This window comes from Sceloporus undulatus, chromosome 5 (assembly GCF_019175285.1).
Source record: "Sceloporus undulatus isolate JIND9_A2432 ecotype Alabama chromosome 5, SceUnd_v1.1, whole genome shotgun sequence".
Taxonomy (NCBI): Eukaryota; Metazoa; Chordata; class Lepidosauria; order Squamata; family Phrynosomatidae; genus Sceloporus; species Sceloporus undulatus.
This window is the reverse complement of record NC_056526.1, coordinates 18,564,909-18,592,622: the sequence shown is the minus strand read 5'-3', so window position 1 is coordinate 18,592,622 and position 27,714 is coordinate 18,564,909. Positions and strand designations below refer to the sequence as shown.

Below are 27,714 nucleotides of genomic sequence, written 5' to 3'. Positions count from 1 at the left end.
ATGGCGCCCTGACGTACAGATGCAGTGCCGCGCTTATGTCATCATGGTGCCCCCCCATGTGGATGGGTGGCCACCATGATGGCGGCGCTGCCACACGCTAAGGCTCAAGAGCATGCAGTCGCTGTGTGCTCCTGAACCCTAATTTTGACCCGAGGATGTATTTCCTGCCCGTCTGTACCAGCCCTATGTTTCTAATGTGATCCCTAGTGTCTTTAGCAGGCACCAATTTATTGTTAATATTAAACAAAAACAAAAGCTCCCCCTTTTTTGCTTCCTTCTTATATTTTTAGAATTATAAATCACTGTCACATTCTCAGTTTTCTCCAACCATATGTTCTCCTATAGAATGCTCCAAGAATCTAATGAATACTTTAAATAAAATAGGAAAAAACATCTATAATCAATAAAATCTTGCTCAAGGATGACTATTCATAACTGGCTCTTTATGCTTGTTCTCATTTTATACAGTAGATTCCCAAAAACACAACTTGGCTATCAATCAATAATCATGTTGCCTCTAAGATAAAGAACCACAGTTTGCCAGGAAATGACTCATGTTTTACTGTTAGGCTTGTGCTTGAAAAGTCCCCTGAATCTCTATACGGAAATACTCCTTCTATAAACACATGGCATATACACTATCTTTCAGGTTTCATCAATCCATGATAATTGCCAATCTAATATTGTATACATATTCATGATGAACCATTTCATATCTGCACGTCATCACTAAGCTCACATATTTGGAAGTAAGACCATTGAACTCAATCTCATGTCCAGATTACTGACTGGACATAAGTAGAATCACACTGTTCATGACTATAACAACCAACTATGAATTACATAAGTAAATTAGCCATAGCACCTTAAATACCACAGAGCTATCTTTCATATAGCTTTGCATCATGTAAAATGATATTCAAATATTACATTGATCCCCAAAATACAGGAGCTTCAGCAATGCAGAATGTTCCGCACCATAATGTTAGAACCCCAAGAGCACATATGGGAGAGGGAGCAACAGTAGCCATTTCTTATGCCTCCATAAGCTTACCCCTGAAAGGGGAGATACTACCATAGGAAGGTACAGTACATTATGGATTCCTTTCACATTTGCTGGTATTACTTGAGAAACATAGAAAAGAGCCGAATTAGTGCAGCTCTAACACAACTTAATAACACCAGAATGGGACCAAAGCTTTTCAGTGGAATTAAATCACACATTTCAGTTTTTAAGTATTTAATAATCAAATAAAAAGAAATTGTGATATATGTGAAGGCTTTCATGGCCGGCATCCATAGTTTTTTGTGGGTTTTTGGGCTCTGTGGCCATGATCTAGAAGAGTTTATTCCTGATGTTTCACTAGCATCTGTGGCTGGCATCTTCAGAGAATGTGATATAAATATAAACCAGCCCAAATGTGAATTAAAATCTTTTTTCCTAGCAACAGTACCACAACAGCAAGGTTATTATCATCAGTAGCACAGTGCCAATAACAATCAGAAACACTAGTTGTTAATGTTTCCATGCATGAGCGTAAGTTCACAAGTGGTAACAGTATAGTACACTGGTGGTGTATGGTGCTATTTCCTTATTTCCTGTGATATTTCCTGTTTAAAATATTTATATGGAGTTCTATATCAAAGATCTCAGGATGAGTCCCCAATGATTTTTAAAAATGTTTAAAAAAATTAAATTATTCAACTCAATTTAGGATTATTTATAACATTTTTAAAAAATAAAAGTGGTACGTGACCATGATCTGCCAAAGAAATTATCTTTAATCCACCTCAGTCATAATTAATACTGCATAGCTTTATGTATAAAAATTAAATTTATTTATTTAAAAATTAAATTAAAACAAACAATCTAGTGCCATCTCACAGACTTACATGTTCTATTTGTCATAAATTTTTGTGAACCTTAGCCATCGAATTAAATTGTGACTTTGCCAAATTACATGGTCATGAAGAACTTGAACAGTGGTAGAACAAAGAAATTTATACATTGCCAGGTCAATGAGCATGGCCTCAAAGTGGTGATGAAGAATAGGATATCAGTTTCATATACAGTCTGATCAAAAAGAATGGTTTCCACATGGGAACTTTGCATATTGATCAGGGTAATACATGATCTAATTTGTTTATCCTTTCAATGTCTTCATATTTATTATCATTTGGAGGCATTCAACAGCAAATGTATAAAAGCATTATTCATTTAGTACACTGTTTCTTTATGCACATTCTCCATGCCTTCATCTGAATAATTGCCTATTCATGCAAATTCTTCATTCAGCTCTCATTAATGACAATATATAATCACCTGACAGGAATTAATGCTTTGTTTGTTGTTTAGCATACACTGGTGCTATAATTTCTGTCAAAATAAGCAGTCACATAATGAACAGCCTATAGTTAGATACCTCCTTTGTGCTTATTGGTACAGATAAAAGAATGCTTAAAAGCTCTGAAAAAGATAACATTTACTTAGAGTAGCTTCTTCTGCCACCATGTATTTTGGGGTATTAGTTCCATCTTTGTTTAAAGAAAGAAGTTGCAATTCCAGTTTCAAGTTCCAGACAATACTATCTCCTTCTGTTATGGACTACCATCCAACAATCATAAAAATGTCAGGTTCTTAACATCTTATTCTCCATTTATTCCTTCTCTACTATCAAACGCTGAGGAGAGTAAGGTGCCCTACAAGGTTTGTAACTAAGAAGTTGGTGGACAATGGTCAGAGTTTGCTGTTGCCAGCACAGTTTTGCTGGTGGATGCCATTTCTGTTAAAGTGGCTGTAACAAATTGACAGAGAGAGACTTCAGAGGGCCTGAGCAAAGAGCTACTGCCTCCTTTAAAGTGGGGCAGAGTCCAGGACATAGTTGGGGAAAGGTTTGTTTCCATGAAATGTCCTTTCTTTTTTCTTTGTATTGGGATTGCATGCTGGATACAACTGCCACATTGCAGGTGGAAGCTATACAGAAGCTAAAGACTCAGTTGATATCTAGGGGGGAAACCAACCATCACTTCAGTTTGTCCACACATGCAGCTTGAACACTGTCTACACAGCAGGCTAAAGAAATTTACTGCAAATACTTCTGTCTTCCCCTGTAATCCTTGGTCACTACACCAGACCAGTTATTTTGGATGTATTTTCTTTTTCCTTCCTTATTCTGTATGTTTTCAATGATGGGAGGAAATGTGGGATTAATGATCCAGAGATGGATTTCCCTTAGCCCCAGAACTTTTCTGCATCGTCTGCCTCTTCAAGTGAACACATATGAGAAGATGTTGATGATTACAAAGATGCAGATGTTGCTGCTACACAAGGGATCCAATCTGTTTTATTGCCCCAATCCCCACTGTTTGAAGGGACAGCCAAAGGAGCACTATGTACAGAATCACATCTATTTCTGCTGTTTTTTAACCCTAACCCTGCCCCCACCCTGTTGATGACTATGACAACAACAACAAAAAGGGCAAATGCATTTTTTTACATTTCTTGATAATTTTCAAAGCAATGTATCATTGCTTTATCTAGACTGATGCCAATATAACAGTTGTATGGGTCTCAGCCAGCCTCCTGTGTCTTTTTCTGACTGAGAGTTTAAAATCATTCTGCAAGACATATTTGTACTTTTACACAAATACTACTTGACAGCCAAAAAGACAACTTTTCAATCCAATATACATTTTACTACCCACTTAACAAACACAAAACTATTGCTTACAGAAGAAGGCCAGATTTGAACCACATTCTGCATGATTTTACATCTATTTATACCAAAACCGTAATAGTACTGACATATGTTATGGAATTGAAATTATGGAATAGTGAGGCTGGACAGATGAACTTACATCTGTGCCAAATTAAATCACTGACTACTTGAGTAATCATAGTTAGGTTCTGCGTTCACACTACATAGAAGAGTTTGTTTTATATGCCAGTTTTTTATAAAGATCAGTTAATATTTTTTAGTTTCATGTTTTTCAAGGCAAATCTGTTAACATTCAAAAACAGGTGAGCTTTAACAACAAATGTATATAAAAAGAATTGTGCCATGGACACAAGACAGCATGAATCATTTGTGGCCTAGCAACTATGGAAAGAAAGAAAAAACAACTGGAGCCAGTGAGACGAAGTTAATGAAATTAGTATTATATATGAGTGAAGTTATGCGGCTGGAAGGAACCAGCACTGACATAATAGTTTGAATTAGGCATAACCAGATGCAAAGGGATTGAAAAATCTAATAAAATGGATAATAATCATGAATTAGTAGCAAATACACAAAAAGCAGTGTCTTTTAAAACATATACATAGACAACCCTGAATCAGGAGACCTAGCATAAAATTCTTTCATGAGGAACTATTTCACATCTCTCCCACACACCCCAAAACCTACTTTTTACTGGCTGCAGCCCCCACAACATAATCATTTACTGGCTGATAGTCATCTCTGTTCCTACAGCTGGACACAGCAAAAAGGCAGCCTTCAGGACCGCCTAAAAGCCCTCTGAAAGTCCTGGAGAATGACTGTGTCCACCTATAGGAACATAGCTGGACTCCCTCTGCTGGCCTCCTTCCCAGTAAATCACCATGTAGGGGGGAGGTACATGGAACAGGTAAAAAATGGATTGTTGGGATGAGTTTGGTCACTGCATGAGATCAGTAGAAAATTCTCATCTCTATGGTGACCAAAATAATTACCCAGGAGTAAGCTGGACTTACACCTGCATGAGTCACAAGATCCCAACCAGCATTAATACAGTACACACGTACTATGGTTTTCTATAACTGGGTACCGTAATCCTTTACTTGCATTGAAGACAAATATTTAACCACATCTCATGTTACAGTACACACACTGTGCAATGTTACATGGAGACAGCATTCTGTGAAGGAAAAACAATCACAAAAGCTGGGGGTCTACAAAGGCTTTGCTGGAAGGAAGCCTTCTGCCCCCTCAAATTGTTTGCTGTGTGGAAGAGAAATGGTGGAGGGAAGATGATGGCCTTAACACTGGGTGGTATGGTATCAGGGTGGGGATTCAGTCCCTCTTCCTTGAGTATCCAGACCACAAATACGAACATTGTAATATTGTGGGTGGGGGAGTTCAAGGCAATATGTTGGATAGGCCCTAAACTCAGCAGTTTGTTACAGAGAAGGGGACAGTACATGGAAGGTCGCACTGCACTGGATCAGATAGTCCAAGACTGGATAGATATCAAACTGCACTGTCAGACCTGATTCTGAGTAAGGTGCCACTACAGATCAGCTAGAATCTCCTAATTTAAGCAGTAAAGCAGCAGAGGGGTTGTGTCTTTTTTGTAACCTCTCTACCCTGGATTATCTGGATGAGCTCTACACACACACACACACACACACACACACACACACACACACCTTCTCCACATTGTTTAAGAGCAAATTTTCCCTAGAGCTAATGCAGCCCCTCGTCTTTCTCTACTTTTACTGTCACTGCTTTTAATTATATCTAAGTTTATGTTCTTATGGGAGCTCTTTCCACATATGCAGCTCTTAAGGAGTGGACCTTAATTGTTTTCATATAATAAACAACGTAATATTGTTTTATAAAATAATATTTTTTTGCATGTCAGGGCAGTCTTCCAATTGTACAGAAATTCTTATTTGTTTTATTCATCGGCATAAGAGATAAATCTTTACAGAAACAAGTGGAACTTGAAACACTGCACAGAGCTTGAAAACATTTAGTTACAACTCATTTATGACCCTGAATTTCTTAACTTTTAACATCCATGCTAAAGTCTACCATTTATATTAAATATTTGAAAGATCTTGTAGCACCTTCAAAACTAACTGAAAGAAAGAAACAAATGACATGTCCCTGAATTTACAGTAATTCTTCTGGCAATGTGTCAGTTTTTAAGCTGTCATGCTAATACATAACAAATTAATTTTACAGCTTGCAGTGTTTTAATATTAACAAATTGATTTTCTTTTCGTTAATAATTAAACATTTATGCATATGATCCAACCCCAATGTTACCAAGCTCTGGTTGCAGTTAATTTTCCCTCTTAAAATAAGTTGTTCTGTTCAAGATTCTAACAAGGCCTTTCTCTAAACATGTTAATCTATTCCCCTGCTCTCAATTCCATTTTTCTTTTCCAATTGTCACTCATTATTCCAGGGATATTGGGCACGGCACTTCCTTAATCATGGTGGATACCCCATTAGCCCTTTATTTTCTGGTTCTGCAGACCTCAATACCCTTTAAAGCAGTGGTTCAACCTCTGGGTCTCCAGATGTTTTGGATGTCAATTCCCAGAAGTCCCAGTTAATATGCTCATTGTTCAGGAATTCTGAGAGTTGAAGTCTCAAAAATCTAGAGGACCAAATGAAAAGAAATTATTCACCAGACTAAAGATTTGAATAGATTATCAGGTTCCATTCAAAGTGGTGTGGCAGTGGATTTCTTTTAAACTATGAGAAAGAAGTTCCATTCAGACTCGTAGCATATTACAATCAGTAGTCAATCTCTAAGAGGTTAAGAGGTGATATGATAGCCCTGTTTAAATATCTGAAAGGATGTCATATTGAAGAGGGAGCAAGCTTGTTTTCTGCTGCTCCAGAGAACAGGACCCGGAACAATGGATGCAAGCTCCAGGAAAAGAGATTCCACCTCAACATCAGGAAGAACTTCCTGACAGTAAGGGCTGTTCGACAGTGGAACAAACTCCCCCGTAGTGTAGTGGAGTCTCCTTCCTTAGAGGTCTTTAAGCAGAGGCTAGATTGCCATCTGCTGGGGATCCTTTGATTTGGATTTCCTGCATGGCAGGGGGTTGGACTGGATGGCCCGTGCAGTCTCTTCCAACGCTACGATTCTATGATTCTAACAGTGGGTAGTACAAAAACATGTATAGCAATACTACAGGGCAATAGATCACTTGAAATTTATATTCAAGTGAGAACCATTTCTTTAAAGCATCCCAATTGTTCCCTCCTAGTTCTCAGGAGCACTATTTACAGTCCCCTTAGCACATGCTACCAAAGAATGATATTACAAGGAGAAAAGAGGAGGATAATATGGCAGCCTTCAGCGATCTTCCCCTGGAAAGTGTTTATCAACAGTCTATCTCTCCCCAATATCCCTACTGACCTGAGGACAATGAATTCAGTCCATCACACTCTCCTCTTGTGAAATCTCCAGTAACTGGGGGCCTTTACAGACCAGCCTGAAAGGCTGGCCTGGGGGCAGAGTCAGGGTGCAGTGTCCTGACAACACACTCCCGACTCTGTCCCCCGCTCCAGGCACCCTGATGCCAATGCGCTGCTCCAGATGGCATGTGGCATCATGGCACACCTCTGGCACTGTTATGGCACCCTTTTGAGGGCTTGTTGTAGCTCCTTTTTGCACCCTCAAAAGGCTAGATCGGGGCTGTGGTGTGAGGTTGCCACGGCCCCAATCCAGTGCGAAAAGGGGCAGTCTGTAGAGCCCATAAGTTTAACAATTTCAGACAACAATAAACCAGTTTCACCTTACAACATCTCATCTTCCACTAATATAAATTTCAAGTGATCTATTGCCCTGTAGTATTGCTATACATGTTTTTGTACTACCCACTGTTAGAGATTGACTACTGATTGTAATATGCTACGAGTCTGAATGGAACTTCTTTTTCATAGTTTAAAAGAAATCCCCTGCCACACCACTTTGAATGGAACCTGATAATCTATTCAAATCTTTAGTCTGGTGAATAATTTCTTTTCATTTGCTTTAATTGTTTATACTTTAAGTTTAAAAAATAATTTTCAAAGGGAGTTATAAAGTAAGCCCTCATGCAAAAATAGAAACAATCCTGTATTTTCAAAGACAGTAACATGAGCAGATTGCTGTAGACCAATTATTCAAGAATTGATGCTATTAACCCATGCTATGAGTATAAAGGTTTTTATGTTCATACAGAAATCAAAGGCTCTTGCTGCAATCTTAGGGTTGTCACTATCACAATCATGTGGTGAATAAACCGATTACTGACAAAATTTTCCTTTGCTACAGGTTAAAAATGGGACGCCTACCACTGTCTGACTCCAAATCTAGCAACCCTTGATTTTTCTCATTCATTGACCAGTGCTCCCTTCCCTGTATACCTCTTCCTTGCTAACAGTGTATCAATTTTCTGTTCCTAGACCACTTGCAGGGTTTTACAACACTCCTACATTCTCTTCAGTTCCTCCTTCATTCAATTCCATCCTTTTGCCACCCATGATTTCTATTTTTCAGCCAATTGTCTACTTTAACCCATCCCATTTTACCAATCTATTTATTGGTCAATCCTTAGAATTCTCTTCTCCAGACAGTTGCAGAAGCTTAGAGCCCAAAGGCTGGCAAATCCAGACCAGCATCTTTAATTTAAAAAAAAAATTACAGTCAAAATAAACTTGTGACAGTTGGATCCCATCCATGGCACTCTGGACCATGGAGCTGGCAGGCACACAGTGCACCGCATATTTTTTGAAGGAAAGATTCACCGTTGCTTGTCACCATCACTAAATGGTAAAGGGAGGAAGAGACTCGTGGGGGAACCAGAAGTATTATAAACAAATCTCATTTTACAGAGGTTGTTGCCACAATGACTCCATAGCTGTCTTGTGTGCACAGTGTTTTTCTATGGGGAGGGGACCTGTCCATCCCCTTTCTAAAAACCACTGATTATTCGGTTGCTCACTCTCATTGCTTTGCTTACCTGGAAGCTGGAATGAAATCAACAGGGGCCTTTTCTTTCATTTTCCTATTTAAAAACAAAACGAAACAGAAATTGTTGTTAAACATGCCAGGGAATCAAGGCAAAAATGTGTAAGAAATTTTAGAAAAAGAGCACTTGTTAAATGGGGGGGGGGGGGGGGGAGTATGTGAATGACTAACTACTGGGAAGAAAGAAATGTGAAGCTTCAAAGAAAAAGCAAGTGGGGACCTGAAGGCATCTTCAGGGCTCCATAGAACTGATTGCATCCCTGCTTCTCGTCTATTCTCTACTCACACAATACCGCCCCTTATGAATTTAAGTTATTATTTATCTATTGAATTTTAATCCTGTTATTTCTCCAAAGAGTCCAAAACAGTGTACAAATTACACTTTCTTCCATACTACTCCCCCCCCCAAGTCCATTCTTGCACAATTTCCTACTTCTTAACCAAGCACTCTTACATTACTGATTACTAGGATGTTCAGAAAGTTCTTGCCAGCCCAAGCATTCAGTCAGAGGCATCACTACAAGCACAAAATACCATGTTTTATCCTCCATTCAGCCACGCATCTGATCAATGTAAAATATTAGGTAACACTGAGCAAGCTAGATGCATAATGTGGTTACACATTAAAGACTATTTGATGTTCTTGGCCCACTTACCAGTACAACCAAATTAATCAAATAACACTTTGATTTTACTTAATTTTAATGTTATTTAATTAGTTTCAAAATAATATCTTAACAAAGAACAAAAACCAAAAATTAATAACAACACTTATTGGTTGATTATTTACCTTTTCCATAAATGGTATACATTTAGAAACGTACTAACAATCTTCTGTTAGTTCCTATGATATATAAAAATGTAGAGTTAGATGACTCACACAGCTGAACAAGAAAAGACATCCAGGTATCAAGGTTGTAAGTGTCTCACTGAACATAAATACAGGAACATTACCTGCAATGCTACACCTATAACCTCACCTAACCAGAGCTTCCATATTAACTTTTTCCCATGAAATAAAAATGTTACATGTCCCTACCAAGAGATATATTTATGTTTTATAATGCAATCTCTATGTCAAAAATACCTCTACTTCAGACATGTTTGATGAACTCAAAGTGTCTGGATGAATGAGGTTACATTGTGCCTTCAATGGAGGGAGGGTGGGAAGATGCATTCCTAAAAGAGTGAAACTTAGCAAGCCAGCCGAAAAAGCTTTTAAGGTAATATTTAATAGTTTCTTGCTCAAAAGCCAAGATAATTTAGGGTATGATACTGAATTATTTAGGCTATGTTCTCTCACTTATCTCAGCAGTCAAACACTAGATGAACACTCAGGCTAAGCATACCTGTAGTATGTGCTTATCCTTAATCATTAATCCATTATACGGAGAGGGTTAATCCTGACAAAAATGAAGTATCCACAGTTGCTGATTAATTTTAACATGAAGTGGGCCCCTACATAATGCTCAAGATGCACCTCTTAGGCATCTCTCACTTCCAGTGACCATTACTATATTTTTTTTAAATACAGTATAGACTTATGCATGTAACTTTCTTTCTAATTGCTTGGACCTGCTAATGAAGTGAACTCTCAGAAGCATAAGTTACTCAAGATGTCAACTCTGATTCCACATTTCCTTCCTCCCCAACCTGAAAAACTATTTATTCTAAAGACATCCCCAGACATAGCTATTTAATAGGTCCCATTTTAAGGCCCACAGTTAGAACTATATTTTAGACCCATTTTAAATGAAGCTACTGAAAACACATACAGTAGGCCAAACTGCCCTTGTAAAATAAAATTGTACAGTTTGTAATCATAACATGAGGCTGTCATTAGTTAAAAAACAAAAACAAGAAACCCCTCCCTCTTCTCACACATTTTAAAGAGAGTTAATGACCCACAAGTGAGTTAGAGAATTGCCTTGGTGTGAGATAAATGTATATAACTGTAAAATTGCATTTTTATCTAAGGAATTATGTTATTTTAAAAATTACTAATAAATTTTATAACAATGTCTAAATTGGTTTATCTTTACTGTTTTATCCATATTACGTCTTCCTGATACCTGGTGCAAACAGGCAAAATTTTCTGCATATATTTTTAGAAGTACAGTAGTCCATCCACATTCACTGGGGTTGGGAGTGAAGGACCTCCGTGAATGTGGAAAAGCTGCAAATAAAAAAAGCACTATTCTTTTTACCTAAGAAGACACCTCTCTAGGAATCTCCAGGTCCTTCAATACAACTCTATGGTCAACATCTGCCAGAAATTGATCATAGAAACATGCTGGAGGACCTACAAATGCCTAGAGAAATGCTTTCTCTAGGCCCTTCTAGGTTCTCCAGCGCAACTCTATGGTCAGCTTCTGGCAGAGTTGTGCTGGAGGATCTACAGATTCCTAGAGAGAACATATTAACCAAAACCGCAAATAATCAAATCCGCGAAAGTCAAAGTCACAAATGTAGAGGGCCAATTGTACTTCCCCAGTGTCCTCCCATTGCAGTTCAATCAGTAAAAGCTGTGTTTAGAATCAAAGCCATAAACTGGGATATAAATTCAATAATAATTATTTAATTAGCAAACTTATACAATAATATTAACTTACCTAATATGATTAGATGTTGACAGAACTGTTTGTTGCTGTGCCTCCCTTGACTTGCTTTTTGCTCTCTTCATCCATTTGGCTGATTAAAAACACAGACATAAAAAGAACACTTTTTTTTCACTCAAAACACATTTTTGCAGAATGAATTTTAAGAGCATTATAAACTTGCTGAAAATACAGGTAAAATGGCAATTACAGTTAGACATTTAGCTCAACACTTTTAAGAAATTAAAGGCTATCTACGGTAGTTGTATGCATTAGGCAAGGAGCCAGCATGGTGCAGTGGTTTGAGCATTAGACTAGAACTCTGGAGGCCCGGTTTCAAATCTCCCTCCAGCCACAGAAACTCTCCTCTTTGACAAGAGGAAGAAAAAGGCAAAGCTCTCTGAACAAATCTAGCCAACAAACCCTCATGATAGGTTTGCCTTAGGGTGCCATAAGCTAGAAATGTGTTAAAGGCACAGAACAACAATGCATTAGGCAAACCAACCAATGCATCTTCTAGGAAAGATTATGTAGTTGGCATTGGCTTTGAAGCCCATGAAGAGCAGATAAAATAAACTGCAAGCAAACACTAAGATTGCAAGATTCAGAAACAGATGAAAATAGAATGACAGAACTCTGACATATGCCAACCAATGAGTGCCAGAGAGCCATGCAATGTAGATATGTCCACAGCACATCAAATAGCAGTAGACAATAAAAAAAATAAGTTGTTTTAATAGATTAAAACAGCTTTACAAAGCTATAGCCTATAGGGCATGGCTTCCAGACCCTTCACCATTTTGGTTGCCCTTCTCTGGATATGCTGCAGCTTAGATTGCCCCCTTATTCTCCCATTCCCTCCATCTTCCTCCAACAGGTCCAGAAGGTGGGAAAGAAAAAGAGGCAAAGAGAGGTGGCCTTGTGTTGTGTGGTGATCGTTTGGGCGGCTTGAGCCTAGAGCTAGGCAGCATGGTTTAACTTGGCTTCCATACAGTCCCTTTACCCTCTGGAGCTGCTTGGAGCATCCCTATCACACCAGCTAAGGGGGGAAAGAAGGGGGAAAAGAGGTCTTAGCTTAATACTGGAACTGAGGTTGAAACATGGGGGCAAAACACACTGCAGAAATAATCCAGTTTGAGACCACTTTAACTGTCCTGGATCGGCGCTAGGGAATCCTGGAAATTGTAGTTAATTGTGGCAGCAGAGCACTCTGACAGAGGAGGCTAAATGTCTCACAATTCCCAGAATTCCCTAGCACTGAGCCAGGGCAGTTAAACTGGTCTCAGACTGAATTATTTCTGCAGTTGATTTTCGGCCATAATGGTAGAAAAAGCGCAATGATCAATGTGTTGCATTTGGACAAACAGAATGAAAATTAATAATAGGCATAATGACAATAATTTGCAAATTAGATGTCAGGATATGAGGGGCTGGAATATGTCAAGCCTACCCTTTTGGTATATCCTTGTGAAATATCTTACACAGCCCCTTCTGTTCCCTCTCAAAACGACTCTGAGGGATTGTTTTTTGGGGGCTATGTGTCCATGTTCTTGGAAGACTTTATTCCGGAGGTTTCCGGAAGGTGACTAGTGGGTTTGCATGGCCAAACCAAGACTCCAGCTCTAGTCTCCAGATTAGTAATCCAAGGCACAAACCACTACACCACTCTGGCTGCCACACTCCCTTCGGGGGGAGGGTTTAACCTAGTCCACCCCACTTCGAATTCAGCGGAGGATCACATCATGAGAAGAAATGACTGGACAAGACAGTAATGTAGGAAGGAAGGAAGGCCGCATTCTAGATGGATGGACTATTAAGGAGGTTGTGGGTTTAAGTTTTCAAGGCCTGAGCAGAGCAGTGAAAGACAGGGAGCCTTGGACACTCTCAGCCAGAGAGTCGCCATGAGTCAAAGTCACCTCAAAGGCAGCTGACAACAGCAAACAACAAGACTTAAGGCAAAATGTGAACGACTAGTTTATAAACTATAGCCTAAGAGAGCCTCCTCCTTCTCGGGACAAAATATAAACAGCTAGTTTATATAGTTGGAGAGAGCCTCACTTCACGCGAAATACAAACAACTAGTTTATAAATATAGTCCAGGAAAAGCGCCACTCAGGGCAAAATATAAACAACTAGTTTACAAATATAGAGCCTCTTTTGGGGGGGGGGGGGGATATAAACAACTAGTTTATAAAATACCGTCAGAGAACCTCCCTTCAGCAAAATATAAACTAGTTTATAAAATACTGTCTGAGAGCCTCTCACGAAAGGGGAAAATATGAACAAAAACGGGGTTTATATAGTCTTGGGGCAAAACATACACGGCTCGTTCCCCGTTTTGAGAGCGTTTTTGTTTGTTTTGAAAGCGTTTTTGTTTGTTTGGAGAACGTTTTTGTTTGTTTCGAGGGCGTTTGTATTTGTTTCGAGGCCGTTTTTATTTGTCAGCCGAGGGTTTTATATACATACATATTCCAGTGAACAGTCCAAACGCACCCAACAGGGATGCCATTGTGGGGGGCAATATGCTTTACACGTTTGCAACAAGCTTTAGGTTCTTCTCTCCTCAGGGAGAGATAACGTTTAATTGAAAGACTTGGTACTTGTGACAGCTGGAAGGGGGCGGTTGAGGGAGGCGCGCTGGCATCTCGCTCTTCCTACCTTTCCCCCGCCGAGGAAAAGGTAGGAAGAGCGCCTCCCTCACCGTCCCCTTCCAATCGCCCCTCCTCCTCGCGCCCACTCGGTCGCTTCCGACGAGAACTCTCACAGCGAGACCCCGCCCACTTCATCAAGCCCATGCCCCGCCCACCGGCTTTGCTCCTCCTCCAGGTGAGTCTTCTTGGCAGCAGGTTCTGTCCCGGAAGTCAGAGGAGTCTCTTCCCAATGAGGAGGATGATGAAGAAGGGGGTCTCCGCTCTGCTGCTGCTGCTGCTTCTGAGCCTGGCGACGCCTCTTGCTCCGGGGCTGAGGCTTCTCCTCAACAGCCCTCAGCTCTTCAACTGTTCCCAGCCGGTGAGTCCAGCCAGGGAGCCTTCTTTCTGGGACAGTAATGGTAGTACGAACTCTCTTGTAGCACCTTTGAGACTCACTGAGAGGAAGACCTGGGCAGCATGAGCTTTTGTGAACTTAAACCTACTTCCTCAGATGCATTTAGCTGCGTATTCCTGCATGGCAGGGGTTAGGACTGGGTGCATCTGAGGAAGCAGACTGAAGTCTAGGAAAGCTCATGCTGCCAACTTCTTTCTCTCATTGAGTCTCAACGGTGCTACAAGAGCCCTCTGCGTACGGAAAGGAAGAAGTTGGCAGCATGAGCTGTCCAAGACTTCAATGCATCTAGCCCTAATCCCTGCCATGCAGGAATACACAGCTAAATGCATCTGAGGAAGTAGATTTAAGTCTAGGAAAGCTCATGCTTTCTTTCCTTCAGTGAGTCCCAACTTCTTCCCTTCAGTGAATCTCAAAGGTGCTACAAGATCTCTCTGAAAGAAAGAAGTTGGCAGCATGAGCTTTCCTAGACTTCAGTCTGCTTCCTCAGATGCATCTAGGCCTAGCCCCTGCCATGCAGGAATACACAGCTAAATGCCAACTTCTTTCCCTCAGTGAGCCTCAAAGGTGCTACAAGATCTCTCTACGTACTGATTCTATAGACTAACATGGCTATGTCTTTGAATTCTATTATTATTGTTATAAATAATAAACATTTACATTATTATAAGTAATAAATGTAATAATCATAAATAGTTATAATAATAAGTTGTTATGTGCCTTCAGGTCGGTTTCAACTTATGGAGACCTTATCTGGGTTTTTCTTGGCAAGGTTTGTCCAGAGGTGGTTTGCCATGGACTTCCCCTGAGGCTGAGAGAGTGTGCCTGGCTCAAAGTGGGTTTCTATCTGGCCAAGCATGGAATCAAACCCTGCTCTCCAGAGCTGCAATTAGCTCAGACCACTATGCCACATTGAGTAAAAATAATAATAATAATGTCTTGTTTTGTGTCTTCAAGTCGCTTATGACTTCTTGTGACCCTAAAGTGAATCTATCATGGGGTTTTCTTGGCAACATTTCCAATTCTATGATTCTAAGTCTGCCAGAGGAAACTGACCCTTAATGTTCTTTTAAATGCACACAGTGTATTCAGCTGTTTCATCTCTTCTGGCCGGTCATTCCACAGTCCAGGGGCGGCTGAAGAAAAGTCCTCTGGCAGACAGTTGCCAGCCTAGTCCTGGCTGACTGAAGTAAACGTCTGCCAAAAGACATGAGTATATGGGAGGAGGCAATCCTGTATGTAACCTGGACTCAAACCATTTAGGGCTTTAGGGGTAAAAACCAACACTTTGTACCTTGTCCAAAAACTAATTGGCAGCCAGAAGAGTGATTTTTAACGCTGGTGTAATATGATCACTCCTGGATGTCCCAGCAATCAATCTGGCTGCCATGTAGTTAGTAATAGTGGCTAATAGTGCAAGCTCACCAAGTGTCTACTCAAACGTAAGCCTCAGGTCCAAAACACACTGCAGAATTAAGGAAGTTTGAAACTGCTTTAACTATAATGGCTCCATCCTATGCAAACCTGGGAACCGTAGTTTATTATTTCTCTGACAAAGAAGGATAAATGTCTCGCAAAACTACATTTCCCAAAATTCTCTAGCGTTGAGCCGGGACAATTAAAGCAATCTCAGACTGGATTATTCCTACAATGTGTTTTGGACCTCGCTGGATCCAGTTGAGCTTACACTGAGCTAAATGCATAGACCATCTAGTGAGGTAGAAACCGATAAGTTCTTGGTTTGGATCTTATATTAACCATGAACTTACTATGGCTACATCTGCACTGCAGAAATCATTAGTTTGACACCACTTTAACTTCCATGGTTCAATACTATGCATTTCTGGGACTTGCAGTTTTGTGAGACATTTTGCCTTTTCTGCCAGAGAGCTGTAGTGTCTCATCAAACTACAGCAGAAGGATATCTAGTCCTCATCAGGACTCCAGTCTGGAAGAACCCAGGGAAAAGTCAGCAAGAAAATAGAGCAAAAAAGTTCATTGTGGGAGGTTGAGACATCATTGCTCAAAAGTGCTTGTGGTGTCTTGAAGCAGGAATACCTCAGTGGCCATGTTTCTCCTGCTTCCAGGAATGGCAAGAGTGGGATCCTTGTCCAGAACGAAGGGGGCTGACCACCACAAGTGTTGCTAGTGATTACTGGTGTTGCTTATTATTTAGCTGCATAGGTCAGCAACCTAGCTTTGGTATATTAACCTGTATGCCTAATTTAGCCTTATGTCTTGCTTTATCTGTCATTTCACTGAATCACAGTCTGTTGGATGCAGCTAGAGAAACATTTGGAAATGCAACAAATGTAATCTGGATGGCTGTAAACAGTCTCTAGTTAATTCCTAGAAAGATAGTTTTGCATAAGTAAATTTTCAAAGGTGGTGGTTTCTGAGATGAAAGGCACAGTAGAGCGACTGCTGTAAAGGACTACTTAAATTGCTGAACTGAACTAAAGTTGGTTTAGAGTGCTCCTTATATCTTCTCTACACGGAATGACTGAGCTAGAAACATCAGTATTGCTCAGTGCTTTAATGCTGGAATGTCATGTTTCCTCTATGGTTTTCTCCTGATGAGCATGTTCTTTTCAATTCCAGACAAGAGAAAGTAAGTAGGAATGATTTAACACATGATTATCCATGACTTACCCCTTTTACAGCTCACAATAGTGGCCTACTTTTGCAAAGCTAAGTACAGCCCCGGTGATCAGTTTATATATGAAGCCTTCCATAACAGGAAGTTCCTGTTTGTAAAATTTAATCTGTGAGACTGCATAAATTCCCCACTCATACATTACACTGCTTGCATATAAGTTACAGAAACAAGAATGTTATCAATTAATCTATACCTTCAGATGCTTTTTGTCTGCATGAACACTGGTAGAGATAGCTACTAAATTCACTAGGCCACTTATTAACTTTAGATCAGGTTTAGGAATTAATTTAGTGCAGACAGAAGTGTGTTTCTCCTTCCTATTAACATATAAGGATTTCTGTTTAGCCTCAGAAAGGTTGAACATTTCTTTCATTTGGTTCAATCAAGGACACAATTGTGATATTCTGTGTTGAATATGGGAGCATTAATCCTACATATATTTTGGGAGTCTTTTTAGAAAAAATATCCTGCTGTGAAATTCAGAACAAAGGTACATATGGCAGTTCTTCTCTGCTCTTTGGGGACCTTGCCAAGAACTGCTGTTCCTGTTAGGGACCTGTGGGAATCCAAGGGGAAACAGCTCCACATCTCAAGGGCATTACACCCACAAGAAGCACCCAACTGTCATTTTGTGATGTGGCTTCTCTTTGTGTTCTTACAACTCTCAGTGAGAACTTTAATACAGAACCCAAAATAAAGAAAGTATTATGTCATAATCTGTTGTTAAAACATCTGTACAAATGTGCAGGAACATCTTATTCCAAAAGTATATTCAGAATAAATAATTAAAATAAATTATACTTGCTCATGTGTTCTTGCATTGCATAAATTTATTCAGTATGTGTTCATACCCAGAATGTAATATGGATCGGTTTGAGTTGGTAAGTACCGATGATGTGGACAAGATCCTTGGAAGTGTTCGGAAGACAACTTGCTCTCTCGATCCCTGTCCCTCATGGTTAGCAGCCCAGGGAGGACCGGCGGTAACTTTATTGTTACGCCGGATTATTAATACATCTTTGAGGGAAGGGCAATTTCCATCTGAATTAAAATTGGCCATCGTAAAACCTTTATTAAAAAAGCCCTCCCTCGACTCCCTGGTACATAACAATTATCGGCCAGTTTCGCTGCTACCATTTTTGGGGAAGGTGATCAAGAGGGCGGTTGCACTCCAGCTTCAGGCGGTCTTGGATGAAACGGATTATCTGGACCCATTTCAAACTGGCTTCCGGGCGGGTTACGGGGTTGAGACGGCCATGGTCGCCTTGGTCGATGATCTCCGTCTGGGCATCGACAGGGGAAGCGTGTCCCTGTTGGTGCTCTTGGACTTCTCAGCGGCTTTCGATACCATAGACCATGGTATCCTGGGGCGCCTGGCAGAGGTGGGAATCGGGGGCACTGCGCTCCAGTGGTTCCGGTCCTACCTCTCTGGGAGGTCCCAGATGGTGCAGCTGGGAGACGTGTGCTCCGATGAGAGGGCCCTTATAACTGGGGTCCCTCAAGGGGCCATTCTGTCTCCCATGCTATTTAACATTTACATGAAACCGCTGGGAGAGATCATCCGGAGACATGGGGCGGGGGGGTTATCAGTACGCTGATAACACCCAAATAATTTTCTCTATGTCTCCGACTGATGCAGTGACCAAGGATGGTGTCTCTCCTCTCGTGGCCTGTCTGGAGTCTGTAATGGGCTGGATGAGGGAAAACTGACTCATACTGAATCCAGAGAAAACGGAGGTACTTGTGATAGGTTCCCCTGGTCCAGGAATGGTGGTAGTTCCACCTGTCCTGAAGGGGGTCACGCTTCCTGTGAAGGACTCTGTGCGCAGTCTGGGGGTGCTTCTTGACTCGTCACTTCACCTGACTGCTCAGGTGAATGCGACGGTCAAGAACACCTGTTATCAGCTTCGGCTTATTCGCCAGCTGTGCCCATACCTGGCCCAGAGGGACCTTGAAACGGTAGTACATGCTCTGGTAACCTCGAGATTGGACTTCTGCAACGCACTCTACATGGGGCAACCCTTATACCAAACCCGGAAGCTACAAATGGTACAGAATATGGCAGCCAGGCTGGTCACTGGAACTTCCAGGGCCAGCCATATTACACCGGTGCTCAAAGATCTGCACTGGCTGCCTATTCGCTTCCGGGCACAATATAAGGTGTTGGTGATGACCTATAAAACCCTTAATGGCTTGGGCCCAGGATACCTGAAGGACCGCCTCTCCCCGTACATTCCGTCCCGCACCCTCATAACATCTGGGCAGCAACTACTTAGGGTGCCAGGGGCTAGGTTGACCTCCACTGCAAGGAAGACATTTTCCATCGCCGCCCCAGCCCTTTGGACCACGCTGCCCACAGAGCTCCGCTCGGCCACCTCCCTGGCCCAATTTAGAAAGGATCTCAAAACCTTTCTATTCCAGCTTGCATTCCCCGACTAAAGTCCAGTGGGCCTCCTTTCCTCTTCTGTGGCAAAGAGGACTGGCTAACGGGGTTTTTATTCTGGTCTGTGTATTTGTTTTTAATTTTGATGTTTGACGTATATGTTGTGTTTTTATTATGTTGTTAACCGCCCTGATCTTCGGAAGGGCGGTATAAAAATAAAACTTTTATTATTATTATTAATATTTTGGGGAGCATTTTTAAAATCAGAAGATGAGAATTTGTGCAGCAGACTAACAGGAGTATACATTGAAACTTGAGAAATGCAGGTGAGAAAGCAAAAAATAGAATATATGGGATGACAAAGGCATTTAGACAAATCTAATTTCAAATTAGCTGCCAGCAATGAAAGTAACCATAAACTCAGTGAACAGATTTTCTTCTTCTTCCATGGTAGTAAGATTTGTGCAAGCATAACAATACCTCTCAAAAAGTGTTATTAGTTCTGCTCTGGTCAGGCCCCACCTGGAATATTGTGTCCCATTCTGGGCACCATAATTTTTAAAGGATCTTGAGAAACTGGAGCGTATCCAAAGGAGGGCGACTAAAATGGTGAAGGGTCTGGAAACCATGCCCTATGAGGAAAGACTTAGGGAGCTGGGGATGTTTAGCCTGGAGAAAAGAAGGTTAAGAGGTGATATGATAGCCCTGTTTAAATATTTGAAGGGATGTCATATTGAGGAGGGAGCAAGCTTGTTTTCTGCTGCTCCAGAGACTAGGACCCGGAGCAATGGATGCAAGCTCCAGGAAAAGAGATTCCACCTCAACATCAGGAGAAACTTCCTGACAATAAGGGCTGTTTGACAGTGGAACAAACTTCCTCGGAGTGTAGTGGAGTTTCCTTCCTTAGATGTCTTTAAACAGAGGCTAGATGGTCGTCTGTCGGGGATGCTTTGATTGAGATTTCCTGCATGGCAGGGGTTGGACTGGATAGCCTTTGTGGTCTCTTCCAACTCTATGATTCTAGGGAAATTTGCCATTGTCTTCTGTTAAAGCTGAGAGAGAGTGACTTACCCAACTTCCCTCTGTGGGCTTCCTTGGCTTTGTGTGCATTCAGACTGATCTCTTAGAATCCAAATCCAGCACTGAAACCACTACACCACACTGGCTCACCTTTAGCTTAGATGGCTTTAAAAATGATTGCATAAATACATGCAGCTATTATCAGTGATAACTACTAGTCACTATGCCCATATGTTACATCCAGGTTCACAGATAATTTGCCTCTAAATTCCAGTTGCTCGAGGTGAAAACTGGGAAAGCTAATGCCTTCATGCACTGTTTTTGGGCTTTCTAAAGACATCTGTCCATTGACTGTAAAGAGCAGGATGTTACAGCCTGAGTCTAGCAGATCTATTCAAATGTTTTATTTTACATAGTTCTGTAAACATTAGGACTGTGTTGCCAGAATTTTTTTTGCAAAGGACATTTTCCAACCAAGAACATTAGTTTATGCAATCTTTCATCTTGAGAGTAGTTACAAAATAAGCTCGGTGGGTACAAATTTCCTTTTGCTTAACCTCTGCTGAAACCACAGCTAGTGACTGAGGCCAACCTATGCAAACAGCAGAACCATCTGCTAGTCATAGTTTAGAGAAGCTATGACACAGGGTATAGGAAGTATGCCAGCTGAAAAATGTAATATTTCAGTAAAAAAACAGGTTTTGCAAAAACTGCTGTTTCTTGAACAGTGTCCCATGTCTATTGACTTGGAAAAGAAGAAGCAATAACGCAGAGCATGTTTTAGTATTGTGGAAAAGAGTTTTGTGAATGTGGTGAGACAGTATGGTTGCCCAAGTGAGACTGTGGATTCTTCATAAGATCAGATGCATAGTCACCATTTGTGTTCTTTTATCTTTCAACCAGATCAGATAGAGAGGCAAGCAACTCAAACTTTCCCTATGTGAAAGAAGATCAAAGTGGGATGTTGTTGGTGTGAGGGTATTAAAACTAATAACAAATCTTTGGTGCTACTGTCTAAAATCAGTTTGTGGTCATCTCTTAAGCTTTGGTTACATTGTAAGTCACTTTGAATCCAATTTGGGGAAAAAGTGGGATATTAATTCAATAAAGTTTTATTCTTTTCTTAAATAAAAACGCGTAGGTATTTGCACATACTCTGCTACATTAAGTATTATTTTACCATAACGTTATACAGATTATCACCATGGCTTGATTCTCTATGGCTGCATCCACACAGCAGAAATAATCCAGTTCGACACCACTTTAACTGCCATGGCTTAGTACTATAGAATTCTGGGAATTGTAGTTTGTTGTGGCACCAAAGCTCTTTGACAGGGAAAACTAAATGCCTCACAGAACCACAGTTCCCAGAATCCCATAGCATCGAGCCATGGCAGTTAAAGTGATGTCAAACCAGACTATTTCTGCAGTATGGATGCAGCCTGTATAAGGGGGATACATCCAGCTTTAAGTTTCCAAGGACTGAAATATGTTTCTTGTTTTGATTATTTTTGGAAAGAGTATTCAGGCTGAACCTTTTCATCTGTGTACTTCTACTAAAAGGTCCCTCCAAGTTAGCATTTTTATAGTTTCCAGATAAATTTATCCGAGTATGATTGTGCTTATCACAATAATTTATCAATTTCTCATGGGGCTGAGGAACACCTTGTGGAAAATGGTATAATTTTGCCACAGATGCTGAGGCCCTGTAAGATGGCACAGCTGATGGAAATTGAGCAGTCATTTTGATATTCAAATGTGTTCCCTGATAATCATGTGAATGATCTTATTTTATGCCCATATGTGGTCTTACACATGTTGGATGCTAAAACAAATGATCTTGATACTTTGCTCTTTTGCAAGAATGCTTATTTTATTTGTTGATAAGCAGAACTGGCATTCAGATGAAAGCTGATGGTGATGTTTGTTTAAACAATTTATTGCCATTTACACAAGGAGTTTATTACGCCAGTCAATGTAAGCTGTACTGTATTTTTATATAATCGAAACGCTGAAGAAATGGCCTTAATAAACACTTTGTCTGTCTTGCATTTAAACTGGTTCTTTTTTGGGGCAAGGAGTAGGAAATATTGAATTCCAATATGTAAAGACTAGAAGACAATGCCACTCCATTAACCAAATTGAACTGTATCTCTATGGCTATTTTTAATTCAGAGATTCACACTTCTAGACTAGCCTTGCTTCCCAAGCCAAAAAATTATGGTTGCAGCTCTTTACCACAACTCTAGGCATGTCCCCTCCCTCCCTCTGTTTCCAATTGTGGAAAAAGCAAGTGAGGAGGAAGATTCCCTGGATATCTGGAGGTGCAGAATCCAGTGTTCCCCTGCCTAGCTTTTCTGATCATTGCATGACTGAGATTCTCATTTAATTTATCACGGCAAAAGCCAGCATAGGCTGAGATTCTCTATGTGCCATGTCAGTTGGCAAAAACTTTCTTCTTCCCCACTTTGGAACTAGGTCTGATTCCCATCTTGGCCATGAAACCCACTGGGTGACCTTGGGAAAGTCACATGCTCTCAGTCTCAGAAGAAGGCAATGGCAAACTTCCTCTGAACAAATCTTGCCAAGCAATCCCCACGACAAGGTTGCCAAGTTGAAAACAACTTGAAGGTACACAACAACAACAAGATGTTACAACATTTCCCTAAGAGTATTAATCCACTATGCTTCATATCTTTGTATTGAAATGTCATCCCTAATTTCAGCCTGAATTTTTCATACTCTCATGCCACTTACCCATCTTTTAGGACATCTTTCCCCATATTTTCTCTTTACTCAAAAGAACCATTAGAATATAAGAACTGGAATTGTTCCATTCAATTACATGCTTGTTTTCTGTCTTGCAGGGTCTACTCTGTCATGTGAAAAATAGTAAGTCACTTGGGGCTTTTTGTCAATAATCTTTAACCATTTTGCCAATCTGCCAAGGAGAACTGTTTCCCCTTCCTTCCTGTCCTTCAACTTCAATAACACTGTTTGGAAGGTACTAGTGGTGAATGCAGGTTAATGTAGCAATGTTTGAAATTAATAACCACATGAAAGACTTCCATGATTGAGATCTGGTCGAATGAAATGATATATATAAATATCTCCCAGATATGTCTACCAGGTTATACAGCACAGTCACAACTTGAGGGCTCTGGAGGGAAAATAGCATTGATCCTTATGGACAATATCTTTCTGAAAAGGTACCTTGTCCTGCCCCACAATCTGAGTGCTTAAACATGATGTTTGAAACTCAAGAGAGAAGTGGGATTCCAGTGGTAAGCCATCCATTCAGCAGTGTCCTTCCTCAAAATAGTAGAAGTAGTCTTAGGTGTGGTGTTGATGACCACAAGGTTGTTGATGTTGAGGGACTTCAGTATAAACATCAAGTCAACCTTGTCTTGAACAGCTTGGGATTTCATGTCTTTCAATAGGACCATGGTGGGCCTATCGCAGATAATATCAGGCCCAATAGATGAAACAGGTGACACTCTCAGTGTTCAGTTGAAGACTCAGGGAGAATGTGTGAGAGTGCCAGCAGTGAATTAATTGGGACAGATAGATAAGATCACATTAGGTATGCTGTTCAAACTACTTGTCACCTCTGCTAGGACAGAATACTCATTTCAGTAGTTTCTTCCAAGAGGCTGTTTCTGCAGTCCCTTGGGGATTATCCTGCATCTGTATTTATCCCAAGGATAAGACTATTGCTCTAAGCAGAATGTCACTCAGACCACATCTCATGAATATCTTTCTCTAATTGTGCCTTCTTCTAGAACCAGAATGTGTGGTACATGGAACTTTCCTCCTAAAAGGGCTAAATGTTTCCCTGGAGTTTCTGCCTGATCAGCAGTTGGTTTGCCTACAATTCAATATTTCTTAGCTTTCTTGCAAAGCCTCTGTTAATAAATCAGGTGATATCTGGTTAGATTGTTCTAAACTGCAAGTGTGGAAGGTGGCATGAGCCAAAGGAAAGTCGATTGTGAGGGAAATGTGCTTAAATTTGTTATATTTAATTGCCAGGTACCTGCATGGATCAAAGTTGGCTCCATTTTTGGGAATGGACTCCCTCAGCCCCAAGTTCCATTGATGTCCATGTTGACACTTACTTTGATGCAGTGAGAAAACTCGTCCCTGTCCTGAAAATAGAATGGAAGGTTGCTACTGATGGTAACTTAGTAGGACTGGTATATCTTAAGGACAGCAATAAGTTTGTAACATGTAGTGCTATCCATTGACCCAACAGGAGTAGCCAGAGCCTGTTTGAGTAGTGGCTTCACTGTGGGTGGCTTCAATGTGTGATTTACGTTGGCATGATGGGAGACTGCTAAAATGCACACAAAAAAAAATTCTGCTTCATGTATCTTTCAGTGCTAAGCAGCAGTATTTGACTTGCAGAAGGAAGTTTTATTGGTGTACTCTGATAAATTAACATTATTGATAAATTGAGTCCCAAGCTGAAACTGAGAACCCATACAGACAGGCAAAAATAAAGCTGGTTCGGGTCATTTTTGCTGTTTAAATGATGCCTGCATCCTAAGAGGCCAGAAGCTACGCCAAAGCCGCACTCCAGTCCTAAGGACTGGAGCACAGCTTTGGCACAACTTCTGGCCTCTTAAGATGTGTGTGTAATTTAAACAGCATACCTCCAAAGTGACCCAAAGCAGCTTTATTTTGGCCTGTCTGTATGGGCCCTGAGAGAGCATTTTTTTCAGACTATAAAGTAAGACCTTTGAGCATATGAACACAAAAATCTGCCTTACACTGAATCAAACCATTAATCCCTCTAGCTCACTATTGTGTGTCCCAGGGTTTTCCTAGAATCCAGGAGTTTAGCAAGAGGTTGCTAGGGGCTCCATGAGAGATTGTGATGGGGGGAGCATTTTTTGAGCTGTAAATACAATAATTTTTGTGCAGGGGTTCACTGAGACCTGGAAATTATTTCAAGGGTTCCTGCAGAATGAAAAGGCTGAGAAAGGCTGATCTATTCTGAATAGTGGAAGGTTGAGATTTTTCTCAGCCCCTTAATTATAAACCTTACCTGGAGATGCCTGGTTTGAATCTGAGAGCTAAAAAGATCCATGCTAGAAGTGATCAAAGCACTGTCTAGTTCAGCATCTGTTTCCCACAATTATAAATCAAATACTTGTACAACACCAAGGCACAAGGCAGTACCCTTCCCCATACCTCAGTGACTGGTGTTCAGGGTCATGTTCATTTGGTGAACATAGACATATGCTTCATTAATTTGTTTAACCCCTTTTTGCAACTTCCTGAGAGGCTATTACCACACCTTGAGGAACTAAATTTTGTAGTCTCCCTATATACCAGTGGTGGAGAACTTTAAAGGGGGATCATCACCCTCCACTGATGCTCCAAGGCCTGTGTGATTCAGAGACATACCCATGACAATAAGGTATGTTGCACCCTCTGACTTCATCTTATCTCCATACTGCTTCCAGGCAACAGTTCTGTCAAGAAGTTGGCTTTATTTTGTGTGGATTTTCTCCTTCTTGGAATACCCATATACATAAAGCCAGTCTTGTCAGCCTTTACTTTTGCAAGAGATCTGACTTCAGTGTGCATGGGCTTTCTCCACATACAGCACAGCCACCTTGGTTGAGGTTGCAGGAGGGGGAGTGCTCCCTCAGCCGCTATCAGTTGAGACAAATTTACCCATCTTGTGCCTTCCCCATCTGAGAAATAATGCAGTGTGGGAAAGGACTTAGTACATGTTGTTCTCCCTTCCAATTGAGATGGAAAATGGTGCTCTGAGTGGAACCTCTGTTATGTCAGGTCACTGGTTAGAAATAATAGATATTTTTCTTCTCACTGGTGAGTTTGGCAAGATGAATGTATGGAGGACTCTTTGTGGGCTGGGAAGAGTACTTTGTACATGTATGAAGAAATACATTGTCTGTCTGCCCTAAACTTTTAATGCTGCCATTGAGGTCTGAATATGTAATGGAAGAAGAGGTTAAAACTAAACTATGCCATTTATGAGAGACATTCACTATGTTCCCTTCACCTTCACTATCAAGGCTCCGACTGTTAATAAATAGAAAGAGTTTATTTACCAATTCTTTTCCTCTTTTCTTCCTTCCTCCTGGCACCAATCAGCGAGCATACAATACCTCAGAGGGGTAGAATTGACTGTGCTGCAGGTGAGCAGTAACCAGCAGGTCTGTGTACAGTTCGACTTCCAGAATAATCTCTTGTTCCAAGTCTCTCCCAATGGTGGAGGCCGGGTGAGTGGTTGTGGAGTTATTACAAATGTTTTACTTGTTTCTCCTTCTCAAAATCCATACAGTTGTTGTCTACAGAAGTTATAAAGTTCTTAAAGTAAAGGAACCATCTTGAAATTAAGAAAGAACTTGTGGTTAGGAATATGCCCCATCATTTGCAGTAAATATAAAGGATGCCAATGTGAACCTTTCTGTACGTGCACTGCAAGTATCATTATAGCAGCCAGTATTTGCTCACCTGAGGAAATATGGGCCTGTTACAGACAGCCAAAATAAAGCTGCTTTGAGTCAAATTGGAGGTATGGTGTTTCAATGATGCATGCGTCCTAAGAGTCCAGAAGTCGCAACAAAGCCATGCTCCAGACTGGAGCGTGGCTTTGGTGTGGCTTCTGGACTCTTAGGACGCATGCATCATTGAAACACCATACCTCCACTGTGACTCGAAGCAGCTTTATTTTGGCTGTCTGTAACAGGCCATGGTGAATGCCTCTTCTCTTTTGTATAGCAGCAGTAGGAGACAGTAGCAAGAAAGCTATTCAGTGCTTGTTTTTATGTTTCTGCTGCTTTATCCTACAAAAATCCCTGGATGTCTTGAATAAGACATGCAAAATGCTGAAGAATCTATGGGGAAAGGGGGTTGCATCCAGATAGAAATGCTGTTTTCCTTGGCCATAACCATTGCTATTTCCAGCCTATAGAAGTCTTTCTCTCTCTATTTAGAATCTGTTTCCCTGCAACTTTCCGATTTACAGCTGTGTTGTAACAGGAGTTAAGAGAATAGAAGAAGCATTAGAAGAGCATGAGTTTGAAAATGACCTTTTCAAAACTTACTTCAATTGCTGTTTTTAAAATGCTAACATTTATTTAGTGCCAGCAGTGTGTTAGCCTCTCTGCACAGAAAATAGAAATAACATTTTTATTGATTCTGTGAACCGCTTTGATCACCTCGGAAAAGCGGTATAAAAATAAAACATATTATTATTATTATTATTATTATTATTATTATTATTATTATTATTATTA

The 27,714-nt window shown here is 40.6% G+C and overlaps 1 protein-coding gene and 1 long non-coding RNA gene across 2 annotated transcripts in view; one reads left to right on the top strand and one right to left on the bottom strand.

The window, feature by feature from the left end:
- The window catches only part of LOC121932089, a 17,741-nt gene extending 3,779 nt beyond the window's left edge, over window positions 1-13,962 (bottom strand). Inside the window, exons 1-4 of the long non-coding RNA XR_006104264.1 lie at window positions 13,803-13,962; window positions 11,352-11,430; window positions 9,530-9,583; window positions 8,732-8,776 (exon numbers count right to left, since the gene is read on the bottom strand). This is a non-coding gene — a long non-coding RNA (uncharacterized LOC121932089). The remainder of the gene's footprint in view (window positions 1-8,731; window positions 8,777-9,529; window positions 9,584-11,351; window positions 11,431-13,802) is intronic.
- Window positions 13,963-14,204: 242 nt separating this feature from the next.
- The window catches only part of IL17RA (interleukin 17 receptor A), a 25,447-nt gene continuing 11,937 nt past the window's right edge, over window positions 14,205-27,714 (top strand). The window contains exons 1-4 of the mRNA XM_042469967.1: window positions 14,205-14,345; window positions 23,308-23,332; window positions 24,470-24,616; window positions 26,567-26,694. Coding sequence (XP_042325901.1) covers window positions 14,217-14,345; window positions 23,308-23,332; window positions 24,470-24,616; window positions 26,567-26,694 — 429 coding nt within the window. The 5' untranslated portion in view covers window positions 14,205-14,216. The remainder of the gene's footprint in view (window positions 14,346-23,307; window positions 23,333-24,469; window positions 24,617-26,566; window positions 26,695-27,714) is intronic.